At 40.0% G+C, this 27,070-nt stretch overlaps 2 protein-coding genes across 4 annotated transcripts in view; one reads left to right on the top strand and one right to left on the bottom strand.

Annotated features, from left to right (window-relative positions):
- Positions 1-700: 700 nt before the first annotated feature.
- On the bottom strand, positions 701-19,289 carry THAP9 (THAP domain containing 9). Of its 2 annotated transcripts, none has more exons than XM_072147335.1 (10): positions 19,203-19,289; positions 15,754-15,845; positions 12,147-12,354; positions 10,536-10,688; positions 6,445-6,652; positions 4,492-4,645; positions 2,924-3,698; positions 2,584-2,756; positions 2,300-2,445; positions 701-1,855 (listed from the first exon to the last, which is right to left on the bottom strand). In XM_072147335.1, exons 2-10 carry the CDS (start codon positions 15,831-15,833, stop codon positions 1,098-1,100), a joined length of 2,655 nt encoding a protein of 884 aa, XP_072003436.1. In that variant the 5' UTR covers positions 15,834-15,845; positions 19,203-19,289; the 3' UTR covers positions 701-1,097. The 2 variants fall into 2 exon arrangements, with proteins under 2 accessions (XP_072003436.1, XP_072003435.1); XM_072147334.1 differs by lacking the exon at positions 19,203-19,289 and adding an exon at positions 18,813-18,943.
- MCM10 (minichromosome maintenance 10 replication initiation factor) overlaps positions 18,974-27,070 on the top strand; it is a 27,939-nt gene continuing 19,842 nt past the window's right edge. The window contains exons 1-3 of one of the 2 annotated variants that reach the window (XM_072147336.1): positions 18,974-19,161; positions 24,545-24,588; positions 24,888-25,184. In XM_072147336.1, coding sequence (XP_072003437.1) covers positions 24,582-24,588; positions 24,888-25,184 — 304 coding nt within the window. In that variant the 5' untranslated portion in view covers positions 18,974-19,161; positions 24,545-24,581. Of the gene's footprint in view, positions 19,162-19,439; positions 19,564-24,544; positions 24,589-24,887; positions 25,185-27,070 lie in introns of those variants that run through there. The other variant, XM_072147337.1, reaches the window with a different exon arrangement.

The following is a 27,070-nucleotide window of genomic DNA, read 5'->3' as shown; positions in this document are numbered from 1 at the left end:
AAATTCTATTTGAACCCATTGAATTACTGGGCCATTCATGGAATAAACACCTGTTGTAAATTTTGCTGGGGAGCTCCTTATTAAAGAACAGTAAGTATTGAACAGTTAGACATTGGTCGTGTGCACGTATCAATTTTAAAGGGGTTGTACGCTTGAAGACATTGCCAAGCACCTTTTAGATAATCAAAAGTCACTCCCACTCACTGATTCAATGTTATTAGTGATTCTAGGGAGTTTTAGAGATAATGTAATATAAGATAAGGTCACTAGGTGTTTATAATCACCTATTTGCTGTCTCCAGCACTTGTCACGTATGCGTGGTAGGCTCTCTGCGATCCGCAGCCACTTGCAGTATTCATCTCCCTGTTTACGCACACATGTGCACATATCCTTGTATGTAGTGTCCGCCTCCTCTATGATACAAGCCTACAGCAAAGGCAGCCACTAGCTCTTGTGCTGTGCATTCTGTGCACCAGCACACTCTGATTGGTGTGAGGGAAGCATCATAGGAGGACTTGTAGTCCCAATGCACAGTGCTGCGGCCATCTTGCTTTCTCAGGTCCTGCTTGCAGAAATAGAGGTAATTTTTTTGTAAAAATAACAATTGCCATGACATTTAAGTGGAAGTTATTGTATTTTTAGCAATAGAGGTTGTATTAATCACACCCATTAGTTTATTTTGGAGGTTCAGGGGCCGTACAACCCCTTTAAGCCATGCTTTTTGATGGCTTTTATTGCAGATAAACCTCCCCGTCCACACTGGACCTTCGCCAATCAGATTGTTATCAGATATAAACTGCAATGTTTGTAGTATGCATGGTACTTGAGTAATTGGTGAAAACAAGAAGAAATCATATCTAAAAAAAGCAAATGATACATGCACACATTATCAATCAGTTTTCTCGGTTATGTAAAATAAACCAATCCATAGTACGTTTATTTTCTATTTACACATTTTAACATGTAGTGCCAACACCTGCAGTTAAAGTCGCTCTTATAAAAGGTCCATTGGGTGTCATGAAACTTTTCTAGGCATGTTCTATGAGTTAGGAATGTATTAGACAAATAAAAAATATGACTTAGACGGTAACTTTATTCTATGTTACTGGATGTTCTGTAGACAACAAATCTGAATGGATAAAAAGCTCCATTGGTCTTGATAAAGTCTGCTTCAGAAGTCGTCTCTGATGATATTCCTGCTGTATGCTATTAATATAGGGCTCCCTTAGTGCATAGTATACAGATACTATCAAACGCAAAAGCTGAAAGTGATGATTGTCTATGCCCAATCCAGTCTGCAATATGTGATCCTTCAGATCAAAAATATCTGTTGGTCCCAGTATGGTCAGTATGTGGTGCTCCAGCATCAGAGCAGAAATTCTGTGTTTCCATCTGCCATATTTCAACATATAATGCAATTCCTTTTCTGCTATTTGTACAGTCCGGTGTGTTCCATTTGATGGTACAAAATGAGCGATACCTCCATCCACTTGTAATAAGTGATAGGCACTAGTAAAATCCTGTGGGGGGTTGCTGCTCACCAGAGCCCATCTACACTTATTACAGGAGAGCTGTTTAAAAGTTTCTCTTACAACCCATCCTGAAATATACATCTGAGAATTATGAAGTGACACATCCAACACCGAAGACTGGTAGACATGATGGGAAAGTTTAATACAAGTATCTAGGAATGGATAATGATGGTGCAGTAGAGAACCAGTCATACTTTGTCTTACGCTTGTATGTATAAAGCTGATGTCATTGTCTAGATTTAAATCACCAACTCCACATTGTAACAATAGTTCTTCTATAGTATTATGTACATCAAGAGCCGTAGGCTTGACAGCTGAACCACCTGGAATAAGAAGGGAGAAAAGAATAAGAAATGCTAACAGTAAAGTGTAGGGCATTACACAGAACAGTGTTTACAATGTGCTAGAAAACCTCGGATTTAACCTTAGCAGGAGTTGCTTACTATTATTGGTAAGAAGACAAATTTATAATACACTTTATACTAAAATAATACCCGTTTAGTATCTGTGCACATGACCTTATGATAAGGCCATTTACCTTGGTTTCCGTAAAACTGAGATTTGTGTTTATAAGGTTCATTTTAACAACCAAGTGTATTTGTCATTTTCTGTCCTGGAATTGTGAGGTATGTAAAAATAAAACTATGACGTAAAAGAAAAATTTAAGAAGATTTAGATGAGGCACACCAGGCCATACCTAGTATCTTTGTGATCATAATTCAGGATGTGATACATTGCAATCACTTATTTAGGCTTTCTGTTTTTACCTTTCTTTCCAACACTGTTAAATAACTCTTTAAGGTGACAAGTCCCAAATCTGTAAGTAGTGATGCGGTCATGATCCATCAGTAAGCGTGGGAACAATTCCCCAAGTGAAGCAATGTTTACTAGAAGACCAACAATACACCAGGCCCTAAAATTAGAATTGTTTAGAACCATTTTAAAGGCAAGTGTAGAAATGTATTATCTCCAGTAAATAAATAAATCAAACATAATACATTTGATCAAATGTAAAAGGAAAAGCTTTTTAAATGTTAACTTTGTTTTTTACCTTGAGGATTGGAAAAGGAAGTCATTGTCAAATGTTGTAAGTGTCAATAAGTAGTCACGCGTCTCCTGTAGAACTTGTAATTTTTGTTCCAAGTTATTCTTATTTATGTGTCCTTTGTCTCCTTGTAGTTGTACACTACCGCTATTGCAGATATCAAAAAGTCTACCAATAGTCTACAAATAAAAACACAAAATGGCACAAATATTGGTAATCCTGAAGTATTATTAACACTGTATTAAAGCTTACGATAAGAAGGCTTGAGAGTAGATAAGCAGGTTCCTAAGACGGAAATGTTACAAAATATATATGTATATATAACTAATTAATTATTGACACATACCTGAATAAAGTTGATCATAGGCTGAAAACCATGAAAAGCCTCGTAATTTAATTCCTGGATTAATCGCAGTGCATTTGCAATACTATCACTTAACCTATTACACAGCAGTCTCATCTTCACTAGCATCGTATCCTCCACAAGAGGAATTATTCTAGGCAGATTCATCAAGTCAGTCATATACTGCCAGGAAATTACTCCTTCAGGACTGAGAATAGAACCAAGTTCTTCTATCGTGTTGGTGATTATCTGCAGTTCATTGCTCACATCAAACACAACATAGTGCCTGTAGTCTCTGTTGGGCAATGAGAAGTATGCCTGAAGTTCCCATGGATCTGTAAAAGCACAACCAAGCATAGTGCACATTTCTTCATTACGGAGATCTCTATCCATAGATATAGCAACCACCTCAAAACTGTTCTCAGATAGTTCATGCAAAACATGAACAAGAAGTTGCTTTTGTGCTTGTGAAGTTAATGACTTAACAAAAAAATATGCAATGGGGATGCTCCAATGGCCAACTGCTCCAACTATCATGAAAATTAGGACTTCATTAGCCACATCCTGACTTCCACTTCCAGCTCCTACTTTGCCCAAATTCACAAAACCCACAAGTTCATTTCTTTGTGAGTTATAGGAAACATTCTGCTCAATTGAAAATGTACCCAAAGCAAGAGACACTTGGGTATATAACTGTGGGTGAGTTTGCTTCTTCTGTATCAATGTTTTCAGGACTACAGAACTAATTCCTGGGCCGCCCTGATCTGACTTCAGCCACCTGAAATGATATACATATACAATGTGTTAATAATCAGACAGGGATCTAACAGCATAACAATGTTACCTAACAGAAATAATATTCCAAGAAGAGGTACAATTTGGCAGCTGGCTTTTTAAAATAATAAAAGAAGAGTAGGAAGTGCTACATTGGGTAGTACAGTATGAACTAGTTAGCTTTTCTATTATATACAGAATAAGGCTGAATTCACACAGCCGTTCAGGGTACGTATATAAGGCGATGTATATGCATCGCATATACGTCCCTCATAGGCTGGCAATGTGCGCCGGATGAAAGCAGCACTCACCTCCTCCTCCTCCTCTCCCCGCTGCTGCCATGTGTACGGTGGGCAACGGCAGTGTGAATGTGCCCTAATGCTGGGGTTGTGGTGACTTTTTGAAAACGTTTTAGGCGTGTAACAAAACAAATCAACTGGAACTTCAGCAACGCCTTTGGTCCATCAGGACGCGAGTGTCCTGCTGCTCTGTTCAATTCATCACTGTCATCAAAGCAATTTCTGTCACTCCCATACAACAGGATGCATTCTGTTCCTGCCACTCCACACATTAGTAATCGGCGGGGTCCCAGCAGTTGGACCTTCCGCTTGTTATCCCTCGTCCTGTGAGTGGAGTAGATGGGAATATCCCTTTAATGGACAGGGCATAGTACAATGTTTGAAGTCAATCTTAAAATCTTTTTTATTTCCCCCAGCATCTATCACAAAGTGGATTAGTAGAGAACTAATTCCATGGCACTAGTATGAGCACTGCTCCATTTTGTTCCTTGTACTTACTCTCGAAGTCTTCTTGGTCCTGGTAATGGCAGCTTGGTTTCCTTCCTCAAGTATTTGTATGCCAGAGGGTCATTCAGTTGTAAAATCAGGGAAAACATGCGCTGCTGAGCCGAATACTCCAATTCGGGCTTTTTGAAGAGTTCCAATGGAATGTCTAGAAAACCAAAATAAAAATTAAAACTTGTGTAAGTTGCTTAGCAATATAATGGATTGCACATTGTGGCTTAGGTGTAACCGTCATTCTGGGCAAAAAAAAAACAACATACACAATTCTGCTCAAGGATTCCCTGGGAATCATTCCTCAAAGTATTTTCCCTCTCGGTCCTCATTTAGTATCTTTTTTGGCCCATAGCAACCAGGGTTTCCAGCTTTCAAAAAACCTACAATCAGCAAGATGGAGGGGCGGAGCCTGCCTCCTGTCACCACATCACAAGCACATGCTGCTGACCAATGAGACCAGAGTTATCTATCAATGCATATCCTATCTATCTATCTATCTCTGTATCTATCAATCTGTCTATGTCTGTATCTATCTGTCTCTGTACCTACCTAAGTAAAACTTCAGCACAGCACAGAAGGGCACAGCTTGGAGTCTCTTCTCTCCTGCCATTTCCTGTGGAGTGCGAGGTGATGGGGGGAGGGGGGCTGCAGTTTCTGTCTGTGTGGATTATTTGTTTATACAGTATACAAGTGTAGGGAAAGCTGAGGGAAAGATAAGTGTAGGTGCTTGGTTATTACATTACTGCAGATAAGAGGTAATCAGCTGTAAGCATGGAGGGGGATGGGGGTGTGTCTACTGTTCCATAGTCTATCTTCCTTTATGAAGACGGAATGTCCATAGTAACAGACATATGTGAGATTGCTGACATCTAGGGGAAGTCTGCAGAATACAAGAGGAAGGAGCAAGATTCGGGTAACTAATCCAATTGCAAAAGGGCTTAAAATTACCTGCCCTACAACATATCAAAAGTTTTTTGAAATGATGGTTACACTTTAAACAGGATCTGCATATCTAACATGGTCTTTCCAGACATTGTACACTACAGCAGACAAGAGAATAATGCTCACTTCGAAAGGAAATGAGGGTGCACGATATGCAATAGGTGGCCTTGAATTGGAAACAAATAGGCTCAGTTCTCTTATTCCCCGTTCCCTCAGGAATTTCTGTTCAGCCAGTCACTGTGTGACTCAGCCAATGTCTCCCTCAGTTTCCTCATTCCCCCTTAATTCAGGAATTTTCTTTCAGCCAGTCACTGTCACTCAGCTCCCTCATTCCATTGAAGAAGATGTTGGAGGGGTCAGTTCCCCCACTCCCCCCTCCCTCAGGAATTTCTCTTCAACCAGTCACTGTGTGCGAGCCAACATCATTCTAAGATCTTCATTGAGTCACTGTGTGACTCAACCAACATCTCACCCGGCTCCATTAGTCCGTTGGAGAACATATTGGAGACGTCAGTTCCCTCACTCCCCCCTCCCTCAGGAATTCCACTTCTACCAATCACTGTGTGACTCTGCCAACTTCTCTCTCGGCTCCCTCATTCCTTAGAAAAGATGTTGGAGACTTCACTTTCTTCATTCCACCCTCCCTCAGGAATTTCTCTTCAGCCAGTCACTGTGTGTGAGACAACCTCATTCTGTCCCTCAAGACGTTAGAAAACATGCCCCTTGTGACTTGGTGAGTCTGTTGGCAAGGTGCCAGCTCCTTTTTAAAAATTGGGTAAATAAAGACATGAGCAATGGATATTTATAATAAAAACTGAATGGGTAACAGTAATAAGACTTGTGTGGGAACCTGTCGTTAGGTTTAATCGTGAAAACCTGATGTCAGGTTCAGTCTTATTTTCTAATATATATTATCTTCACAAAAAGGCATTAGCTGGTTAAAATTCTTCCAAAATGTAAATAATAACACTTTATTAATAAAGACTATTTTTTTTAATACACGTCTGTTACCTTCATAAGGTTGAAGGATGTCTAGAAGCTGGGAGCTCAGCAGGTTTCTCTTGATAAGTTCTTGATAAATACTAAGGCAAGTCTGTCGCAAACGCTTCTCTCTGTCTTTTGCATTTCTAAGCTCCTTTTCTTTTTGTGCTCTTGAATCTTCTGAAGCTTTTAGCTTCTTTTTCAGGGTATCAATATCTGGAATGAAATATGGATGATCCTGGAAAACAGCAGAAATGTTTAACTATAAAAAAAAAACCCATGTAAAAGACCAATTTTATGTATCTCGACATACCAAAAGACTCAGGAGCCCAGGGCAGTGGTTAAAAATAATAATACCCTCTCTTAATACAGATTCTATTTCTTCATAACTTGTGATGGAACGGAGTTCTGGGCTAGAAAACTTTATTTTACCACTGCCCTGGCCTCCCATGGATTTTCTAGTTAGCCCACAAACCACCTTTAATAGTCATCTATACAGCACAGATAAACCCACACAGGACTATTCTTCGCTCTCCCTCTATCAGGCCACGTACTGCAGTCTCTTCCTGTATCATTTCCGTAGTAATGTCTTCAATGCTTCAGCTCGCAGCCCAATACAAGGACATGTGACCAAAGCTCAATTATTCAGTATAAGCTGCTGATCTAAGGTCACATGACCTTCTGCAGTGGTCAGGTGTGAGCTCTGCAGACAGTGCCATCGACAATTGAGGAGGGTCTGGGGCGGTCTGCAGCATTAGCCATAGTCTCGCCGGAGGCTCTTGGGCGTCAGACCCTTAATGTGTTATCCAAACATTGAAAAACCATAGAACTGAGTTCTTTAGTTTTTGAAATAAACTACACTACCACTCAAAAGTTTTGACAATTTTGTGCTTTCCATGAAAACAAATACTTTTGTTTTTCAAATAAGTTGCAAAATGCATAGAAAATATAGCCCAGACATCGACAAGGATTAAAATATTGTTTTTTTCATTTGAAACAATAATTTTCTCCTTCAAACTTTGCTTTCATCAATGAATGCTCCATTTGCTGCCATTACAGCAATGAAGACCTTTGGCATTCTAGCAGTTAATTTCCTGAGGTAATCTGGGGGAATTTCACCCCATGTTTCCAGGAGCCCCACCCACAAGTTGGATTGGCTTGGTAGGTAGTTTTTGCGTACCATACGGTCAAACTGCTCCTACAACAGCTCAATGGGTTTGAGACCTAGTGACTGGGCTGGCCACTCCATTACATATAGAATACCAGCTGCCTGCCTCTTCCATAAATAGTTCTTCCTTATTTTGGAGGTGAGCTTTCGGATTGTCCTGTTGTAGGATGAAATTGGCACCAATCAAGCGTTGTCCACAAGAGATGACATGGCATTGCAAAATGGAGTGATACTGATAGCTTTCTTATTTGAAATACCTTTGACTTTGTACAAATCTCCCAATTTACCATAGCAGCATAGCAACCCCAGACCATCAAATCACCTCCACCATGCTTGACAAATGGTGTCAGGCATCTTCCTGCATATTTTCAGTTGTTCTGCGTCTCACAAATGTTCTTCTGCGTGATCCAAAAACTTCAAATTTAGATATGCCTGTCCATAACACTTTTTTACAATCTTCTGTCCAATGTCTGTGTTCTTTTGCCCATATTAATTTTTCTTTTGTTATCCAGTCTCAGATATGGCTTTTTTTCTTTGCCACTCTGCCCTGAAGACCAGCATCCTGGAGTCGCCTCTTCACTGTAGAGGTTGACACTGGCATTTTGGCGGGTACTATTTAATGAAGCTGCCAGTTGAGGACCAGTGAGGTGTCGGTTTCTCAAACTAGAAACTCTAATGTACTTGTCTTGTTGCTTAGTTGTGCAGTGGGGCCTCCCACTTCTCTCGCTACTCTGGTTTGTGCTGTCGTCTATAGGGAGTACTACACACAGTTGTAGGAAACCTTCAGTTTCTTGGCAATTTGTCGCATGGACAAACAAATGTGATGCTCCAAACCAGCTCAAAAGAAGGTCAGTTTTATAGCTTCTCTAATCAGCGAAACAGTTTTTAGCTGTTTTCTAAACATCCATTAACCTTCTAACAAAGTTAGCAAACACAATTTACCATTAAACCACTGGAGTGGTGGTTGTTGGAAATGGGCCTATATACACCTATGTAGCAATTGCATTAAAAAAAACAGAGGTTTGCGGCTAGAATAGTCATTTACCACATTAACAGTGTATGGAGTGTATTTATGATTCATTTAATGTTGGCTTCTTTGAAAGAAAATGTGCTTTTCTTTTAAAAATAAGGAAATTTCTAAGTGAACCCAAACTTTTGAGCGGTAGTTTATATTAAACTTCACCTGGCCTCTGCCAGCTCTCACATGTGTGTCCCTGGGGCGTATTGGCAAATGAGCTGAATTCCCTCCCACACCTCATCTCGCTGAAGCCGATTTGCATCAAGCAAATCTTGTACTTGAGTGGTCAGCTGCTACTAAGCAGAAATAGTGGAGATGGCAGTTTCACTGCGAGATGAGGCAGTGGAGAGCAGGCAAGGAAGGGAGGCTAAGACATACATGTGAAAGCTGGAAGCCATGTAAAGTTTAATATAGTGTATTTAAAAAACCATAGAAGCCAGAGCTTTTTAAAAACATGCATGCTGTGTCATTGGGAAGCTGCCCACTGTTAAAAAGGCCCTCTGGTGACAGGTTCCCTTTAAGCAGAGAAAACATGGGCTGAAATTATTTTCTTGTATAAATGGACATCTATTAACCCCTTACTGATCAAGCCCTACGTTTTTGCATTTTCATTTTTCACTCCCCAGCTTCAAAAATCCATAACATTTTAATTTTTCCATGTAAAGTATGAGGGCTTGTTTTCTGTGTAACAAAGTGCACTTCATAGTGACCGTAATGAATATTCCAATTGCAGGGAAATTGCCAAAAAAAAAAAAAAACACTTGCAATATTTTTTTGTGGTCTTGGATGTTATGCCTTTCACTGTGCGCCCAACTCATTTAAGTTTTATAATGTTTTCATACATTTACAAAAATTAAAACCTTCTGTACAAAAAAACAAATCTTCATTTTGCCATTTCTGGCGCTAATAACTTTTTAAAACTTTAATGTATGGAGCTGTGGGTTGTGTCATTTTTTGCAACTTTTGAGGAGGTTTTCAATGCTACCATTTTAATGACTGTACGACATTTTGATTACTTTTTATTTAATTTTAAAAAAATTTCAAAATGGCAAAAAGGGGCATTTTCGACTTCGGGTGCTAATCTCCGTATGGGGTTAAACGCCAGGTATAGCCGTTATAATAAGTCGATAAATTGGACATTTTGGGACGCCTTGATAACCAACATGTTTATGATTTTTATTGTTCACCCTAGGTTGTCTCATTGATCTTACCATATACTGCCATACTACAGTATGGCAGTACTGTATATGGGGATTTTTCACATCATCTATTACAATGTGCAAATCTGTGTATAACAAGACAGCCTCAGGCGTTTGTGTTACCCAAGGCTGTCATTGCAACAGATTGCCGCTCCCGATGACATCACGGGGAGTGACGATCTTAGCCAACATGGCGGCGCCCAAGCACTGCCGAGTGTTACCATTGGGTATTTGCTGCAATATGCAAGAAATGCTCACCGGCTAAGGAGAGGGCTCAGCACTGACGTAGTTATTTAATGCGCCCTCCGGTTGCTAGAGATTATATCATTAATCACCATACTTTAGTATTAAATAACAGGTAACAAACCAAATAATAAATTTTCACTAACTATTGTTGACAGTGACATACATCGAGGGCATGTGCTAATTTTCTAAGAATAAAGAAAATATCAAGGCTTCCACGAGGCATAGCTAACACTTAAAGGAGTTTTCTGATTTTGGTTATTAAAGGGGTTGTCCAAGAGTTTGAGTTTCTTTTACATACGGCTGGGGAAGGGGGGGCTTAGAAATTTAAAAAAATGAAGTTTTTACTCACCTCTCTCCCATTAAGTTGATGTAGTGCAAACTAACGCTCTGCCACGTTTGAACATATTTTTTGCATAAATTCCTTTCCATATTCTTTTTAGTAATAAGAAATTCCTATTCTTTTTTGGGGAGCCAATTTATATGAACATACCTGTAATTGTACATGGCAGTGTATAATATCATCAGTGTTAGAATATATATTAACCACTTCTGGTTCTCCATTTTCTGCTTCATGTATCAGAGGATCATCATTGGAAGGTGGTGAAGATGTTTCTAAAACTGTGCTTTCAGACTCTTCAGATTTCTGATAAAAACAATAGTCATACTAAAAATGGACATACGTTAAATAGAAAAGACTTTTCACCACCTCAATCAGTAAAAACTCTTAGCATCTTTTGATAGGTGCCATTCTACTGTCTTTGGTGTAGATGGAATTTTTCGTCTACCCTTCACTGTTCCATTGCAATCCTTATTATTTTTGGTGCTCCACTGTAAGATGGGTGGCGCTAGACTGTCTACTCCAGTCCATTTTATAAATTCACAGTCTTTCACAGCAAAACAGACTTTAAAAATTCACCTTGTAAAAATTGTAGGATTTCATCTCCTGCTATGCTACATTTCAGGATTGTAGGGTCACTTTTTATAATTTATAGAAACATAACAGGGCTCAGGAGTGAAAGTCACAATTGCATATGAGGCCTCGGATTGTTTTCTAAAAAGTTATCCGCAGTAGAAAGTGCACAGTGAAAATTGCAATTTCAAAAAGACTCCATATCAATACCCAAGATCTTTAGCCCAGATGGTGTACACCTAGACACTCAAAAATGGTTAAAAGGTGTTAAATACACGTTAAATAGTTTGTCCTGTTGAACAGTTTGGAGCCTGCATCTCTCGACATAAGTTGTGCATTAATTTCTGGAGAGTAGTTAAATATAACATTTGGGGGTCAAACTGCTCAACACAACTTTTTATAAATTCCTATAAAAGGTGTGGGGTCATTTTCTTGAGATTCCACTATATTGGCACATAAAAAAAACAAATGCTCTAAATCTGTAAATACCTTCCACACCTTGCTGTGTCCCCAGAGAACAATTTGTGTTCTCTGGGTTTTTCTAGGTACATTACATATATGGGGGTATGGGGGCATAAACACACAGAAACAGACTGAAGGGAATAAGAGCTTATGGAGCACAGATCTGGAAGTTTTGATTGACATTCAATACATTTCTGGGACTTCTGCGCTGGTAAAGTGGAATTCCAGGAATGTGATCCCATTTTGGGAACAACACACCCTCAACTAAGGGTTATGGTGACCCACAAATATTGAATTCATTTATTTCTCAAAAATGAGGATAAAAAAGAATATATAAGCTGCCTTTTCCCTTGTAAAACACTAAACCTGTTGCTGTATACAATGATATGTTCCATTTATCACTATGATCACTATGATATAGTAAAACCTGTTTGTTTTGCTTTTATTGAAAGAATGAAGACTTAATTGGAGAAAATTGTGTTGCTTTGCCATATTTTTGGTGTGATTTGTTTTTCAGAAAGAGGTGCACTTTTCAATGGGGGATATATATATATTTTGATAATAATAATTTTCATAATAATTCTTGTTAGGTAACATGATGAAGAATCAATTTGTAAGTGGATAAGATGAAGAATCTACTTTTTGCCTATTTTTACAATTTTTTTCCCTCTTACTATTGACTTAAACGAGCAATCTACTGATTAAAAAAAGCAAGAGAGACACATTTACCTGTGTGTCTTCTGGAAAATTGAAAATGCTGGGAATTACATCATCTCGTAAACGCTTTGTCTGTCCAGTAGTGTCAAAGCAGCTCTGCTGAAAGTGGAGGCTGCATAGTCGCTGGTATCTTGAAGGTGTCCATAACTCACCCGTGCTTGTTGCTCTTTTCATAGCACGACACCATTTGTCCAACAATGCAGGATTTGATCTTGGAAACCTTTAACAGATGACATAAAAAATCCGGATAAGTGCACACTTACGTTCAGCTGCTGCCGCTGTGCCCTTCCACTGTTTACAGTGTGACAAAATATTGTTAAAGGAAATCTACCACCAGGATTGTAAATAAAGCACACTTACATACTGGTGTGTTCCCCCTCTTGTAGGAACTGCTCTTCTTTTAGCTTCTTATGTCCTGTTTTTTTTAATTTTTTTAAGGCTTTTAAAATTATGCAAACGAGCCCGAGAGGCTCCAGGCTCCATGGGTAACAGTGCAACTGAAATCCTGATACAAGTGTGGATTAGCCTTAAAAGTTGTAAGAAAGAATATAAATACCCAAAAGGTTGGTTAACCCCTTAACGCTCTGCGCCGTAGCTCTACGGCAGAGAGGTATAAGGGATGTATGAAGAGGGTTCATGGGCTGAATCCTCTTCATACAGAGGTGGGGGTTGTTGCATATTGCAGCAAACCCCCACCACTAATAACCGCGGTCGGTGCTTGCACCGATCGCGGCTATTAACCCTTTCAACGCCGCCGGCAAAGTCGCGGGCGCCGCCATCTTTATTACGATCGCCGCGCCCCCGAACGTCATCGGGGGGGTGGGGATCGGTTGCCAAGGTAGCCTCGGGTCTTCGTTTGACCCGAGGCTATCTGGCATCTGCAGATTCGTTACAATGAGCCAGTAGCTCATTGTAATGAATGTGCTGCAAAAATGCCATATATTGCAATACTGTAGTATTGCAGTACATGGTAGGAGCGATCTGACTATCTAGGGTTAATGTACCCTAGATGGTCTAAAAAATAGTGAAAAAAAAAGGAAAAAAAAAGTTTTAAAAATAAAAAAAATTAATAAAATATTAAAAATTCAAATCACCCCCCTTTCCCTAGAACTGATATAAAACATAATAAACAGTAAAAAAATCACAAACATATTAGGTATCACCGCGTCCCAAAATGCCCGATCTATCAAAATATAAAAACGGTTACGGGCGGCGGTGACCTCCGAGGCGGGAAATGGCGCCCAAATGTCCGAAATGCGACTTTTACACCTTTTTACATAACATAAAAAATGAAATAAAAAATGATAAAAATGTCGCACAGACCTCAAAATGGTAGCAATGAAAACGTCGCCTCATTTTGCAAAAAATGACCCCTCACACATCTCCGTGCGCCAAAGTATGAAAAAGTTATTAGCGTCAGAAGATGGCAAAATTTTTTTTTTCTTTTTTGTACACATTCGTTTAATTTTTGAAAATGTATTAAAACACAATAAAACCTATATAAATTTGGTATCACCGCGATCGTACCGGACCAAAGAATAAAGTAGGCGTTTATTTGGAGCGAAGAGTGAAAGTCGTAAAAACTGAGCCTACAAGAATGTGACCTTTTTTTCAATTTTTTTTTCAGCACACGGCATGTTAAAATAAATAACATTACGGGAAAGTAAAATTTGTTATGCACAAAATAAGCCCTCACACAGGTCTGTACACGTAAAAATGAAAAAGTTATGGATTTTTGAAGTTGGAGAGCGAGAAATGAGCCGAAAAACCCTGCGTCCTTAAGGGGTTAACAAGACTACCAGGTCTTAGCTTCCCACCGAACAGGTCACAGCTGGTGTTTTGTGCTGAGTAATGGAAGGCAACTCCCAGAATCGGGATGATGTTACCACCATATGACCAGTCACAAGTCTGTAGAGAGCAAATAGCAAGTATGATGGCTGACATAATGGGAAGTACTGGAAATTGTAGTTCTATCCTCTTACAGACCTCCTTACAGACCTATCCTTTTAAAGGCCATAAATATATAGTTACACTGCTATACATCCCCTAATAAACCAGAGCATGGTCCAGTGAGTCCCGGCAGGCTCCATTCCTGAACCTCAGTCCGACCCAGTCAGCGAGCAGCAAAGTTCCTGACACTTTGCATTATACTCCACTTTCAATATAGTCTACTAATTTCTTTAAATACCAGCCTGGGCATGCTAGGACATCCTAGGCCACTACTCCTTTTGTGACACTATTAAGTATCAGTATTGTATCCTTAATTTTGGTGCTGTGAAAACAGTATACTACATAATGTAAAGCAGTTGTTTTAAGTTTTACATTTGTGAAGTATTGCTGTATAATTTATGAAAATGCTTTTATTTTTTTATGCTTGCTAGATGCTGAAACTAAGAGGACGCTTAACTGTGGATGAAGATTGATAACAGTGTGATAACAGACTGCTGTGCAGTCCAGCTTCCTGGACTGATTTACGATACTACCCACTCCAGGGAAAGAGACGTCTTTTGTTTCTGTGATGCCCATGTTATAATTTACTAATCAATGAACTATTGACATTACTTCTCATTTTTAACTAACCAAGCCCAGGTCCAGCCCCACTTAAGGTTTCTATATAATCTTTTTTGACGTGAATAAAGCATCTTGTATAGCATCAGGTGTGCACAGAGATTGAGATATTAATACTTTGTCTTGGTGTGATTTCTTTGAGCTAATTTTATTAGTCATTAGAGAACCTGAGGTTGTGTGAATAGGGGCAGAACTTGACACATTTACACCCTATTCACAGTATAGAGCAGGGGTTGGCAGTTCATTTTCACAAGGGCCCCATGAGAAATTAGAAAGGTTTTAGATGGCCGGACTAATATACTTAACTCAGCTCTACCCAATACCTATATACTTTATTCAGTATATAACCTATCCTTACATATAAAAAAAAACAGTAAATAAAACATTACAATGATTCAATGAAAATACGTTACATCATTATTTAATGATGGGAAGAGGAGCTCAAACTTTTCAAAATCTCATGCAGGCCAATTAGAGACAGTTAGAGAGCCAGATGTGGCCCGCAGACTGCACAATGCCGAGATCTGGCACAAATGATACATTTATTAATGGGCTGCTCACAATCCACAAAAAAGGATCCCTGCTCAATACCATCGGGACTCCAGAGTTTAAGATGACATTTAAGCTGTTCTGGAAAACAATGGTGCAGATGGACAGGTCTCAAAGCATGGAGTGGGTTGGGGAATTTGCAGCCTTGGACCCTCAGCAATTATTCATTTATCCCCTCTTGTGTGGACAGAGGATAATTTTAAAACTTGGGCTCTGGATATTCACCTAAACTGGTGATTATACAATCATTCACTGCATTTCCTATTGGCTCAAGTGGTCATCAGATTTCACTTTTTGCTTACAGAGATGCAATTTCTGATTAGTTTTAAAAATGGGAAGGAAGAATGAAAGAATGTGGAATGGAGAAAAGGCTGGAAATTCTTTTTAAAAATCATAGCGATTCAGGACCTAAACATACTTACTATTGGAATGGGATCAATTTCTTATTTGCTACAGGACCCTATTACCAAGTCCTTGCACAAAAAAGAAAAAAAAATGTTACCTGTGAAATGTTATTCCTTTTTCTCTGGCCTCCAGAGTATACCTTGATTTGCATCCTGAGGCAGCACATGACACGGGCATCTTCGTGGAGCTCTAAACAGGCAACAGTAAAAACCACAGCAATTAGCAGAAGCCAGCAAAAAAACTCAAGTGTCACGCTGTGTAAAATGCGACATTGTTTTTCAGCCTGAAAGCTGGGAATATAGCATATTACTGTATATACTCGAGCATAAACCGACCTGTGTATAAGCCAAGACCCCTAATTTTACCACCAAAAACTGGGAAAACCTATTGACCCTAGTGTAAGCCTAGGGTGGGAAATGCATTGGTCCCCCCAGTATATAACTAGCCCGCCCCGTGCACTATATAGCCCGCCCACCCCATGCACTATACAGCCAGCTGAGCACATTAATAAAAAAAACACAAAATAAAAACCTTACATACTCACCAGTCCCGATGCAGCTCCCCGATGTTCAAGTCCCTGCGGCTCCTCTTCTTTCTTCTCTTTGTAACAGCCGGCAGAGACGCGTGATCAGCCGTCCGGTGCGACTCTGCCAGCTAATTACAGCACAGAGAAGAAAGAAGAGGAGCCGAGCCGCGGTGATCAAATTTTTAAATTGAATCGCGTATAAGCAGAGGTAAGGATTTTCAGCACATTTTTTGTACTGAAAAACTTGGCTTACACAAAAGTGTATACGGTATATAAATGAGTGAGAGACTTGTATTTTTCCTGACTGTGCTAAAAGTGGTTACGTGAATGGCCAAAAAGAATTAAGCACTGATGATCCAGCACAACCAGTTGTGTCTCATCGGCCTAGTTATGTGTCTTTTGCACTTTTTTGTTCATGTAAGGTATGTAAACTCCTTTTCAAATATAGAGAATCATGGATTTAATGTTAAACGAAATCTACCATCAAAATGAAGTGTAGTAGCACTTACTCATAGATGCAGGCACTGTGACTGTGGTAATCTTCTTATATGCGTTATCCATGGCCTCCTTCCTTCTAAAATCAAATTATGCTAATGAGACTGAAACAATACCCTAGCCCAGTGATGGCTAACCTATGGCACTGGTGCCAGAGGTGGCACTCAGAGCCCTTTCTGTGGGCACTCAGAGAGGACTCCCGGTATCTTCCTGCAGTCCCAGACAGCCCAGGACTTGCTGTGCACAGAGTTATTTTAAAGTGACAGCTCTACCTGGGACTATTCTCTGCTTTATTGGTGTCCTCAGTGCTGGTATCAATGAAAACTGTGACAGAGAAGAGAGTATACATCATAAATTAAATTTCTGTGTTGGCACTTTGCGATAAATAAGCGGATCTTTGTTGTAGTTTGGGCACTCTGTCTCTAAAAGGTTCGCCATCACTGCCCTAGCCCCTCTGTGATCTGACTTTACAGGCTATTACACACTCACTTTTCCCCTACTCCCTCAGCACTGAGATAAAAGAAGGAAATCCCTTACTGCAGAAGTGCTGTAGAGTCAAGGGGAGGGCGAGACAGTGTAACAGCCTAATCGCAGAGTGGTCAGGGTAGCCCCTCAAGCTGATTAGCATCATTTTAACAGTTGATTTTAGAAGTAAGGAGGCTATGGACAGGGATGTATGTCATGGCCCTATGAAAATGGTGTGCCCACTTCTCCACAAGTCTAATTGTATTTATTGGTTTGACATTTATGCCTGTATGCAGTACCAGAACCAAGCTTCTTGCAAAAGGAGGAGGTCCCTTCTATTGGCTATCAGTTCTACAGTTTCAGGATCTTTGAGGGAATCATTAAAGGTTTTTAAAGTGCTTTTACATACATGTGTGTTGAGCTGGCACACATCTATGAGAATTGTTCAAATGCAAGACACTTGGTGCTTTTTACCGATTGCATGCATTTCCATAGAAACAGATATGCAATGGGGCCGAGGCACACCCTTAGGTGTGGTATGTGTGACCGCAACCTAAATCAAGTGGTGTGTCACGTCAAAAAACATCTATAATTTTGTGACATTTGTAGCTCTAATAACGAAAAGTTTTCTTCCCCCAGTATAGGCATATTGGAAGCAGGGGGAGATTTTGGAACATAATGGCCAGAGTGTAAAGGGTACATATGCCTGTGATGGCAATAATAATATTAATTCTTTATTTATACAGCACACACAGATTACACAGCGCGACACAGAACTTGCCAAATCAGTTCCTTTCCCCAACGGGGCTCACAATCTGATCAATCTACCAGTATGTTTTGGAGTGTGGGAGGAAACTGCAGGACCCGGAGAACATACAAACTCTTTGAAGATGTTGACCTGGATGGCACTTGACAGGCAGTTCCAGTGTTCCCATACATTTCGTGCAGGTGGAAGCTCTGACTTCACTGACTAACTAACGGAGGTATGATGGCCGCCATTTGCGCCATGCTCCGATTCTGGATGCTGTCAGGTAGTGAAGCTGAAGGTGGGAAACTCTCCTGCTGAAACAGCAGCTGTCTCACCTCAGTTAGTGCATGGCACTGCACCCCCCACCTCCGCATGCACCTTGCTGCATGTCAGCAAAAGCATCTTGGCATGTTTCCTGGGCGTGGGTGGCATGAGGTAGAACCGCACAATATCAGGCAGGTGGTTATATAAATATACATATACCGATACATATATTTTCTAGAGCTTTGGTACAGTGTATAATGTTTCCAGAACTTGTTACATTGTCATCTAAAGAAAATAACCTTCACGTTCATATTATAGACTGTAAGTTCTTCTGCTCCACCCCTACTGTTTCATATCACTATGCTATCACTTTGTCCCCATGATGTGTAAAATGGTGCGCTAAATATTTAGCATTAAACTTCTTACATGCCATCAGCTGTGTGTGCCCAGAGCAGTACATATATGTGCATATGGTGCTCTATGATGCCCGCTGTACATTATTCAGTCAGTGCGAGTATTAGTCACACATATAAGGGAAGCAGCTAATCTATGTGCTAAGAATTCCGGCAACCTTCACAATAAAATTGCATAACAGGAACCGCATTCTACAACGTATTCAGTACCTGTCAGCTATATAACGAAAGCAAACTTCACACACCTTATAAAAGAAGCTCCCTCGTTTACCAACCAAAAGATGGCCGCCGCACAACACATACAAGGAGGGCAACTGCCCACAAATATCGTCCTCTAAGCTTTTCCTTCCAGTATTAAATATGGCGCCCGTGACGTCTACAGCCTCAACCAGTGGGAAGTGACGGAATGAGAGCGCGCTTGGGGCCTTGGGACGCATGCGTGTAGTCAGAACTGGCGCGAAACGCAATGACGTTTACAGAGGAGGGTGGGGTTTTGGTTGAACACTTGGCGCGTCTTCTCTGTAGTCTGTACGGTTCGTGAGTGTCCTTCACCGTATACGTAGCGACAGCGGAGCCAGGGTCTCCCCTGTACAGGTACAGTGTATACAGCCATGTGCTGCGTGTATGATTATTACCTCCCACTATCAATCCCTAGACATGTATGACCGTGATCCATAGAAGGGCTGGACACTTCCCCGATGGCTCCTCACTGTCTCCGCGCTTCGTCCTTGTGTTGTTACCAATAAGCTTTCTGTTCCTTGGGGTCTTCGCTCTATATATAATCAGGCCTAGCCCATATGCTGCTGCCTGGGACACCCTGGCCCTCACCATGTTACTAATGCATAAACTCATACTGAGGCCTAATATGGCCCATAAATACAGAACCAGAACCGATGTCAGCGCCTCCACATGAGGGGCACACAGTTCGTGGACCCAGAAATACTCTCTATGATGTTATTTGTGATTCCAGCCTCCATTGAACCACTTCCCATCATGGTAGGCAGCTTTAGGGTGATGCCACAAGTGGCGTTTTTGAACCGCTTTAACCCTTTCAGGACCTTGCCCTTTTTTGTTTTTTCATTTTCATTTTTTACTCCCCATGATCAAAAATCCATAACTTTTTTATTTTTCCATGTCCAGAGCTGTGTGACGGCTTATTTTCTGCGTAACAAATTGCACTTCATAGAGATGGTATTCAATATTCCCTGCCGTGTACTAGGAAGCGGGAAAAAAAATCCAAATGCAGTGAAATTGGTAAAAAAACGCATTTGTGCCACCTTCTTGTGGGCTTGGATCTTACGGATTTCACTGTGTGCCCCAAATGACATGTCTACTTTATTCTGCGGGTCGGTACGATTACGGGGATACCAAATTTATATAGGTTTTATAATGTTTTCATACATTTAAAAAAATTAAAACCTCCTGTACAAAAATTTTTTTGGGGATTTTGCCATCTTCTGGCGCTAATAACTTTTTTATACTTTGGTGTACTGAGCTGTGGGAGGTGTCGTTTTTTGCGGATTTTGATGACGTTTACAATGTTATCAATTTTAGGACTGTACGACCTTGTGATCACTTTTTATAGAATTTTTTAATTTTTTTAAATGACAAAAAAAGTGCCATTTTCGAATTTGGGCGCGATTTTCCGTTACGGGATTAAACGCAGTGAAAAACCGTTATCATATTTTGATAGATCGGGCATTTTCGGACGCGGCGATACCTAATGTGTTTATGATTTTGACTGTTTATTTATATTTATATCAGTTCTAGGGAAAGGGGGGTGATTTGAGTTTTTAGGGTTTTTTATTATCATTTTTTTTTTTTTAACTTTTTTTTATTTTTACTTTTAGTACTTTTCAGACTCCCTAGGGTACTTTAACCCTAGGGGGTCTGCACGATCCTATCATATACTGCCATACTACAGTATGGCAGTATATGGGGATTTTACTCCTCATACATTACAATGTGCTGATAGCACATTGTAATGCATGGGTTAACCAAAAGTAGCCTCGGGTCTTCGCGAGACCCGAGGTTACCATAGCGACGGATCGCCGCTCCCCGATGACGTCACGGGGAGCGGCGATCCTCGAAAAGATGGCGGCGCCCACGCGCCGCCATGCTTTTGAAGCCGCCGGCAGCATTGCCGGCGGCGATCGAGGTGAAAACACCCGCGATCGGTGCTAGCACCGATCGCGGGTGTTACCGGTAAGCCTTTGCTGCAATATGCAGCAAAGACTTACCGGCTATGGAGAGGGCTCAGCGCGTGAGCCCTCTCCATGCACCCGCGGCCGACCCGTGACGTGCTATTACGTCACGGGTCGTGAAAGGGTTAAATGTATTTTCAGTCTGTTTAAAAAAAACCACATGCGTTTTGAATGTTTACCATTCGTTTGACAGCTTTGAATCGGGTTATCTTAATTTCTAGAAGTGTAGGCAGCTGTAAAACGGATTCAAACCAACCAAACACATGGTAAACATTCAAAAACGCATGTGTTTTTAACCCCTACGGGACGCAGCATCTTTTGGCCTAAAGGACGCAGCCCCATTTTTCAAATCTGGCCTGTGTCACTATAAGTGGTTATAGCGTGGGAACGCTGTGAGATATCCAGGGGATTTTGAGATTGTTTTCTCGTGACACATTGTACTTCAAATTAGTTTAAAAATTTGGATGAAATCTTTTGCGTTTAGTTATGAAAAAAAACAAAATTTGGCAAAAATTTTGAAAAATTCTTTATTTTCAACGTTCTAAATTCTCTACTTTTGATTCAGAAAGTCATAGCTCCCAAATAAATTCATAACTTACATTTCCCAAATGTCTGCTTTATGTTGGCATGGTTTTTTAAGATTCCACATATTTTACTAGAATGTTATGAGGCTCAGAATTTGGGTGCCATTTTTCACATTTTTTGTAAAATCGCCAAAACCTGTATTTAGATGGACCTGCTCAACTTCTAATTGACACTGAGAGGCCTAAATAATAGCGAGACTCGTAAATTACCCCATTGTGGAAACTACACCCCTCAACATATGAAAAACCACTTTTAAGAAGTTTGTTAACCCTTTACGTGTTTTATAGGGGTTAAAACAAAATGGAGGTGGAGTCTGCAAATTGTAATATTTTTTCACAATACACTCATTTTGGGTGGAAAATTTTACATTTCTAATGGATAAAATGAAAAAAGGCTCCACAAAGTTTGATACGCAATTTCTCCCGAGTACACCGATACCCTACATGTGGTGGTAACCTGCTGTATGGGCGCACGGCCGGGCATAGAAGGGAAGGAGGCGCCATTCAAATCAGATTTGCTATGTCACATTGTACAGGCTATAATTTTTTTCTTTTTTTTATTGTGCACCTATAGGGGCTTATTTCTTTTGCCACATGAGATGCACTTTTCTAATACATAATTTTGGGGCATCTATAGCTAATTGGTGAGATTTAATTAACTCTTTGTTGGTGGAGGAAATGAAAATCATCAATTTTTAGGAAAATTTTTATGTGTTTTTTTTTTTGGCCGTTAACCATACCATGAAAATAGTATATTATTTTTATTCTTTGGGTCGCCACGTTTATGAAAATACTTCATTTATATATATTTTTTTATTTTTTCCCATTTTTACTGTATAAAAAGTAATTTGGCAAAATTGTTGTTAATTTTAGCATCACCGTCTTTCATATGCATAACTTTTTTATTTTTCACCTCAAAAATCTGTTTAAGGGCTTATTTTTTGCAAGAATGATAGCTCTTTTTAGTGGTCTTATTTTAGATTGCGTAACTTTTTAAAATCACTTTTTTAGAGCATTTTTAAAGGGCATTAATAAAAAATCATCTTTAGCAGAGAGAGTTTTTTTAGGTTGTTTTTTACGGGGTTCACTTTGCGGATCTAATAACGATTCTGTTTTATTATACAGATTGTTACGGACGCAGGGATACCAAATATGTGGGGGTTTTGTGTATTTTATTCAATTGTACTGAATAAAAACTAATTTGGAGAAAATCTTATTCATTTTAGCATCACCATCTTTTTATATGCATAACTTTTTTATTTTTTGGCAGATAAATCTTGTTAGGGGCTTATTTTTTGCGAGAACAGTTGTTCTTTTTAGTGGGCTTATTTTGGAGTGCATAACATTTTTTAAATCACTTTTTAGAGCATTTTTTATAGGGTATTAATTAAAAATTATCTTTTTTCGGAATGTTTTTTGCGTTTTTTTCCTCCGGCGTTTACCGTGCGGGTCCAGTAACGATTCTGTTTTATTATGCAGATTGTTACGGACGCGGCAATACCAAATATGCGGGGTTTTTTTGTGTTTTTATGTTTTTTATACTTTATTAAGTTTTTTTTATGGGAAAGTGACATTTTAGGGGCTTATATTTTTATGTATTAATTTTTTATTTATTATAATGTGTAGTGTTAACTGTTTTTGCATATTTTTACTTATACATACTTGAACTTAAACCAGTGATGCTCTGATCACTGGTTTAAGTTCAATACACTGCTCTACAATACTATTTTATTGTAGAGCAGTGTAAACTGTCTGAGCAAGCTTGCGCATGCTCAGACAGTTTACAGCCAGACCCGGAAGGGGTCTGGCTGCCATGGAGACCGGGCAGCTCCGGGGCACATGCCAGTCCTCGGAGCTGCCCGGAAGAGGATCGGATCCCCCGGTAAGCGGCACGGGGGATCCGATCCACAGCGCTAACACCGTTACACGCCGCGGTCATGTTTGACCGCGGCGTGTAAGGGGTTAACACCCGCGATCGGAGCCGGCTCCGATCGCGGGTGTTAGCGCAGGCTGTCAGCTGTACTAGACAGCTGACAGCCGCTGCTTCTGGTACCGGCTCCGTTCGTGAGCCGGTGCCAGAAGCAGGACGTTATAGAACGTCCCCGTGCGCTAAGTATCTAGCCCCGGGGACGTACTATAACGTCCAGGTGCGCCTAGGGGTTAAACTGGCTAAAAACGCATGCTTTAAAAAGGTACAAAAACATTACGTCACACTTACGGCGCTGTCCCACGTTGCGTTTGCAGACGCAGACCAAACCACGCCCACTGGGGCGGTCCGATCGCATCGGCGATTTCCATAGAAACGCCGATGCGATCGGACCGCCCCGGTGGGCGCGGTTTGGTCTGCGTTTGCAAACGCAACGTGTGACAGCGCCCTTAGGGTGCGTCCACGCCTGTAGTTTTTCAGATGCAGTTTTTGAAGCCAAAAGCAGGTGTGGATGATAATGGGTTAGGACAAATAATTGTAAGGTGCTACGTCTCCTCCAACTTTTACACCGTTCCAGGTTTGTTCTTCAAAAACTGCATCCGAAAAACTGAACGTGTGGACGCACCCTTACTAGTTCTTTCATCCTCTGTAAAGTGATGGAAGGTGCAGTATGTCAGGAATAAAGTTAATAAGTGTGTCAGTTTAAAAGTATTACCTCATAAATGGTAAACTTTGACTGTATTGGAATACTTGAAAACTGTGCAAAATCTAAAACTGCGCCCCCACAGTCAGCACTTATTACCCAAAGACTGACTGCTTCATCAAGGCACTGTCTGTGGTAATCGTGTATATTTCTCTAACTTTCTTTTAATACAAAACTACTTTTAAAATTATTCTGATCCTAAAGTCCCCTGGGGGCTGTTAACAGAGCCCCTCTATGCTGAAGCACATGCTGTTACACTGCTTCCGCAATCCTCCTCCCTTTGCTCCTGTACAGTGTAATAGCCTGTGTAGCTACAGCATGTAGGAGGTCTGGTAATTCCCGGCACACACACTTCTGGCTCATTAGCATATTTTTTTTGTAGTAAGGAGGCTATGGAAAACAAATATAAGATAAGTCAGTGCATTTATCTATTAGTAAGTCTCCCTGGTTTATTATTCTGCATTTTAATGGTAGATTTCCTTTTAACATGTACCGCACAGCCTAAACCATTGCTAAACTATCTCAATTTTAATGTTTCCTATTACTTTCCTTTTTACAGAAATACGTGGTGTTTCACTTTATCTCTGCCACTCAGTATGGAAGGTAAATTGACGGATCAATTAAAGTAGATTCATCCATATGATATTCTTTATAGTATAAGATTTTAACAATGAATTGAATATATGGTCAACACTTTGAGTATGTCTGTATTTAGCAGATGGACACTTTTCTACATCACTAGTTTTCAGATTCTGAATTGTACTGAGTTTTCTCTCACTGCATGAAGACATTTGAAACATTTTGAGGGAAAAATACTATATAATTTGTAGTTTTTACTGTTTTTAGTAAATCTTGATGAGCCCCTCCTAAGCTGCCAGTAAAGTAGTTGTTTGTTTCTCCAGATGATGCTGACTTGGAGCTTCTGACCTCCCTGCTAGAAGAAAATGAAGGTGCTGAGAACGGTGTAGCGGATCCCGACTCCTCAAGTGAGCCTGATGCTTACTCTGAACTTTTTGATGGTGATGAAGCGGGGTCTTATCATGAAAGTGACAGTGCAGCTGAAGGGCAAGATGTTGAAGATGTGCAAGAAGACTTTACAACGTTGTTTGGAGATATTGATGACCTGGAAGAAAATCCACCTGGCACTCAGCCGCAGTTGCTGTCCTCTAACCAGGAAAAATCCAAAAAACAGCTAGAAGGTAATATGTATTACACATCTATGCACAACATGTCTTGAATATTGTTTATTACTCGATCACAGATCCGACAAGCCACAGATAAGGTTCGGAATAAGGACCGGGCCCTTTCCTGTTTTTTCATGTCCATTTTTTACTCCCCACCTTCAAAAAATCTATAACTTTATTTTTACACGTAAAGAGCTGTGTGATGGCTTGTTTTCTGCTTAACAAATTGCACTTCATAGTGATGGTATTTAAATATTCCATGCCATGTACTCGGAAGCGGGAAAAAAATTCCAAATGCGGTGAAAATGGTGAAAAACCGCATTTGCGCCATTTTCTTGTGGGCTTGGATATTACGTCTTTCACTGAGCGCCCCAAATGACATGTCTACTTTATTCTTTGGGTCAGTATGATTAACGGGATACCAAATTTGTATAGGTTTTATAATGTTTTCATACATTTACAAAAATTTAAACCTGTACAAAAATTATTTTTTTGATTTTGCCAACTTCTGGCACTAATTACTTTTTTATACTTTGGTGTATGGAGCTGTGGGTGGTGTAATTTTTTGCGAAATTTGATATTTTCAATGATATCATTTTTAGGACTGTACGACCTTTTGATCACTTTTTATAGATTTTTTATATTTTTCAAAATGGCAAAAAAGTGCCATTTTCGACTTTGGGCGCTATTTTCCGTTACGGGGTTAAACACATTGAAAAACCGTTATCATATTTTGATCGGGCATTTTCGGATGCGTCGATACCTAATGTGTTTATGATTTTTACAGTTTATTTATATTTATGTCAGTTCTAGGGAAAGGGGGTGATTTGAAATTTTAGGGGGTTTTTTAAAACTTTTTTTTATTTTTACTATTTTTCATACTCCCTAGGGTACTTTAACCCTAGGTTGCCTGATCGATCCTATCATATACTGCCATACTACAGTATGGCAGTAAATGGGGATTTTCCTCCTCATTCATTACAATGTGCTGACAGCACATTGTAATGAAGGGGTTAAAACGAAATAGCCTCGGGTCTTCGGAAGACCCGAGGCTACCATGGAGACGAATCGCCACTCCCCGGCGATCCCAGGTAAGATGGCGGCGCCCATGCGCCACTATCTTTTTGAGGCTGCCGGCAGCCATCGCTGTGATAACACCCGCGATCGGTGCTAGCACCGATCGCGGGTGTTACCGGTAAGCTTTTGCTGCAATATGCAGCACGACCCGACCGCCGCCGTGAATACACGGCGGGCGGTCGCGAACTGGTTAAAGCGGTATTCTGTAAATATGAACATCTTATACAAAAACCTGTAATGCTATAAATAAGTTAGTATAACAAAACTCAATGTAATTTAAAAAAAAAATCGGCTTAAATTATTTGATTTTTGAGTCAAAATTTATAGTCTTTCTAAAGAAGGTAGTTCTCTCCAAGATGGCTGCAATCTACAACTAAAGCTTATTCTCTGCACCCAGTGAGGATCTAAAGTGCTGAAAACCTCCAACTCGGCTTATACACGAGTATTAAAAAAAACATACTTTCTCACGTCCCAATTCTCTGTGTCTTCTCTTCACTGCAAGCAGAGCGCTCTGTAACCAGTAAGGAAGAGGAGCCGCATGGAGCATCAGAAGACCCTGGGGGTCTGCTGCCGGGCATTTCATTCTTTTTGTTTGCAAGGTGCCTTACATTACTTGGGGAAACATGGCCAATGCATTTCCCACCCTAGACTTACACTCAAGTCAATATGTTTTCCCAGTTATTTGTGGTAAAATTAGGAGCCTCAGCTTATATTTGAGTATATACAGTAACAACTAATTACATATTAACTTATATTTCAATGACCCATTTGAGTATGAATTATGCTTATTCCTGAAATACCGCTTTAATGTATGATATAGTTGG

Source organism: Engystomops pustulosus, chromosome 4 (assembly GCF_040894005.1).
Source record: "Engystomops pustulosus chromosome 4, aEngPut4.maternal, whole genome shotgun sequence".
NCBI lineage: Eukaryota > Metazoa > Chordata > Amphibia > Anura > Leptodactylidae > Engystomops > Engystomops pustulosus.
This window is presented reverse-complemented; position numbering and strand designations above follow the sequence as displayed.

Excerpts from the sequence above, each read along its gene's own strand:
- THAP9 (XM_072147335.1), bottom strand. The coding sequence starts at position 15,833 with ATGCCCGTGTCATGTGCTGCCTCAGGATGCAAATCAAGGTATACTCTG. Across the intron at positions 4,646-6,444 it reads CATCCTTCAACCTTATGAAG|ACATTCCATTGGAACTCTTC; the intron begins GTAACAGACGTG and ends TTGGTTTTCTAG. Across the intron at positions 2,757-2,923 it reads CTATGATCAACTTTATTCAG|ACTATTGGTAGACTTTTTGA; the intron begins GTATGTGTCAAT and ends TTTTATTTGTAG.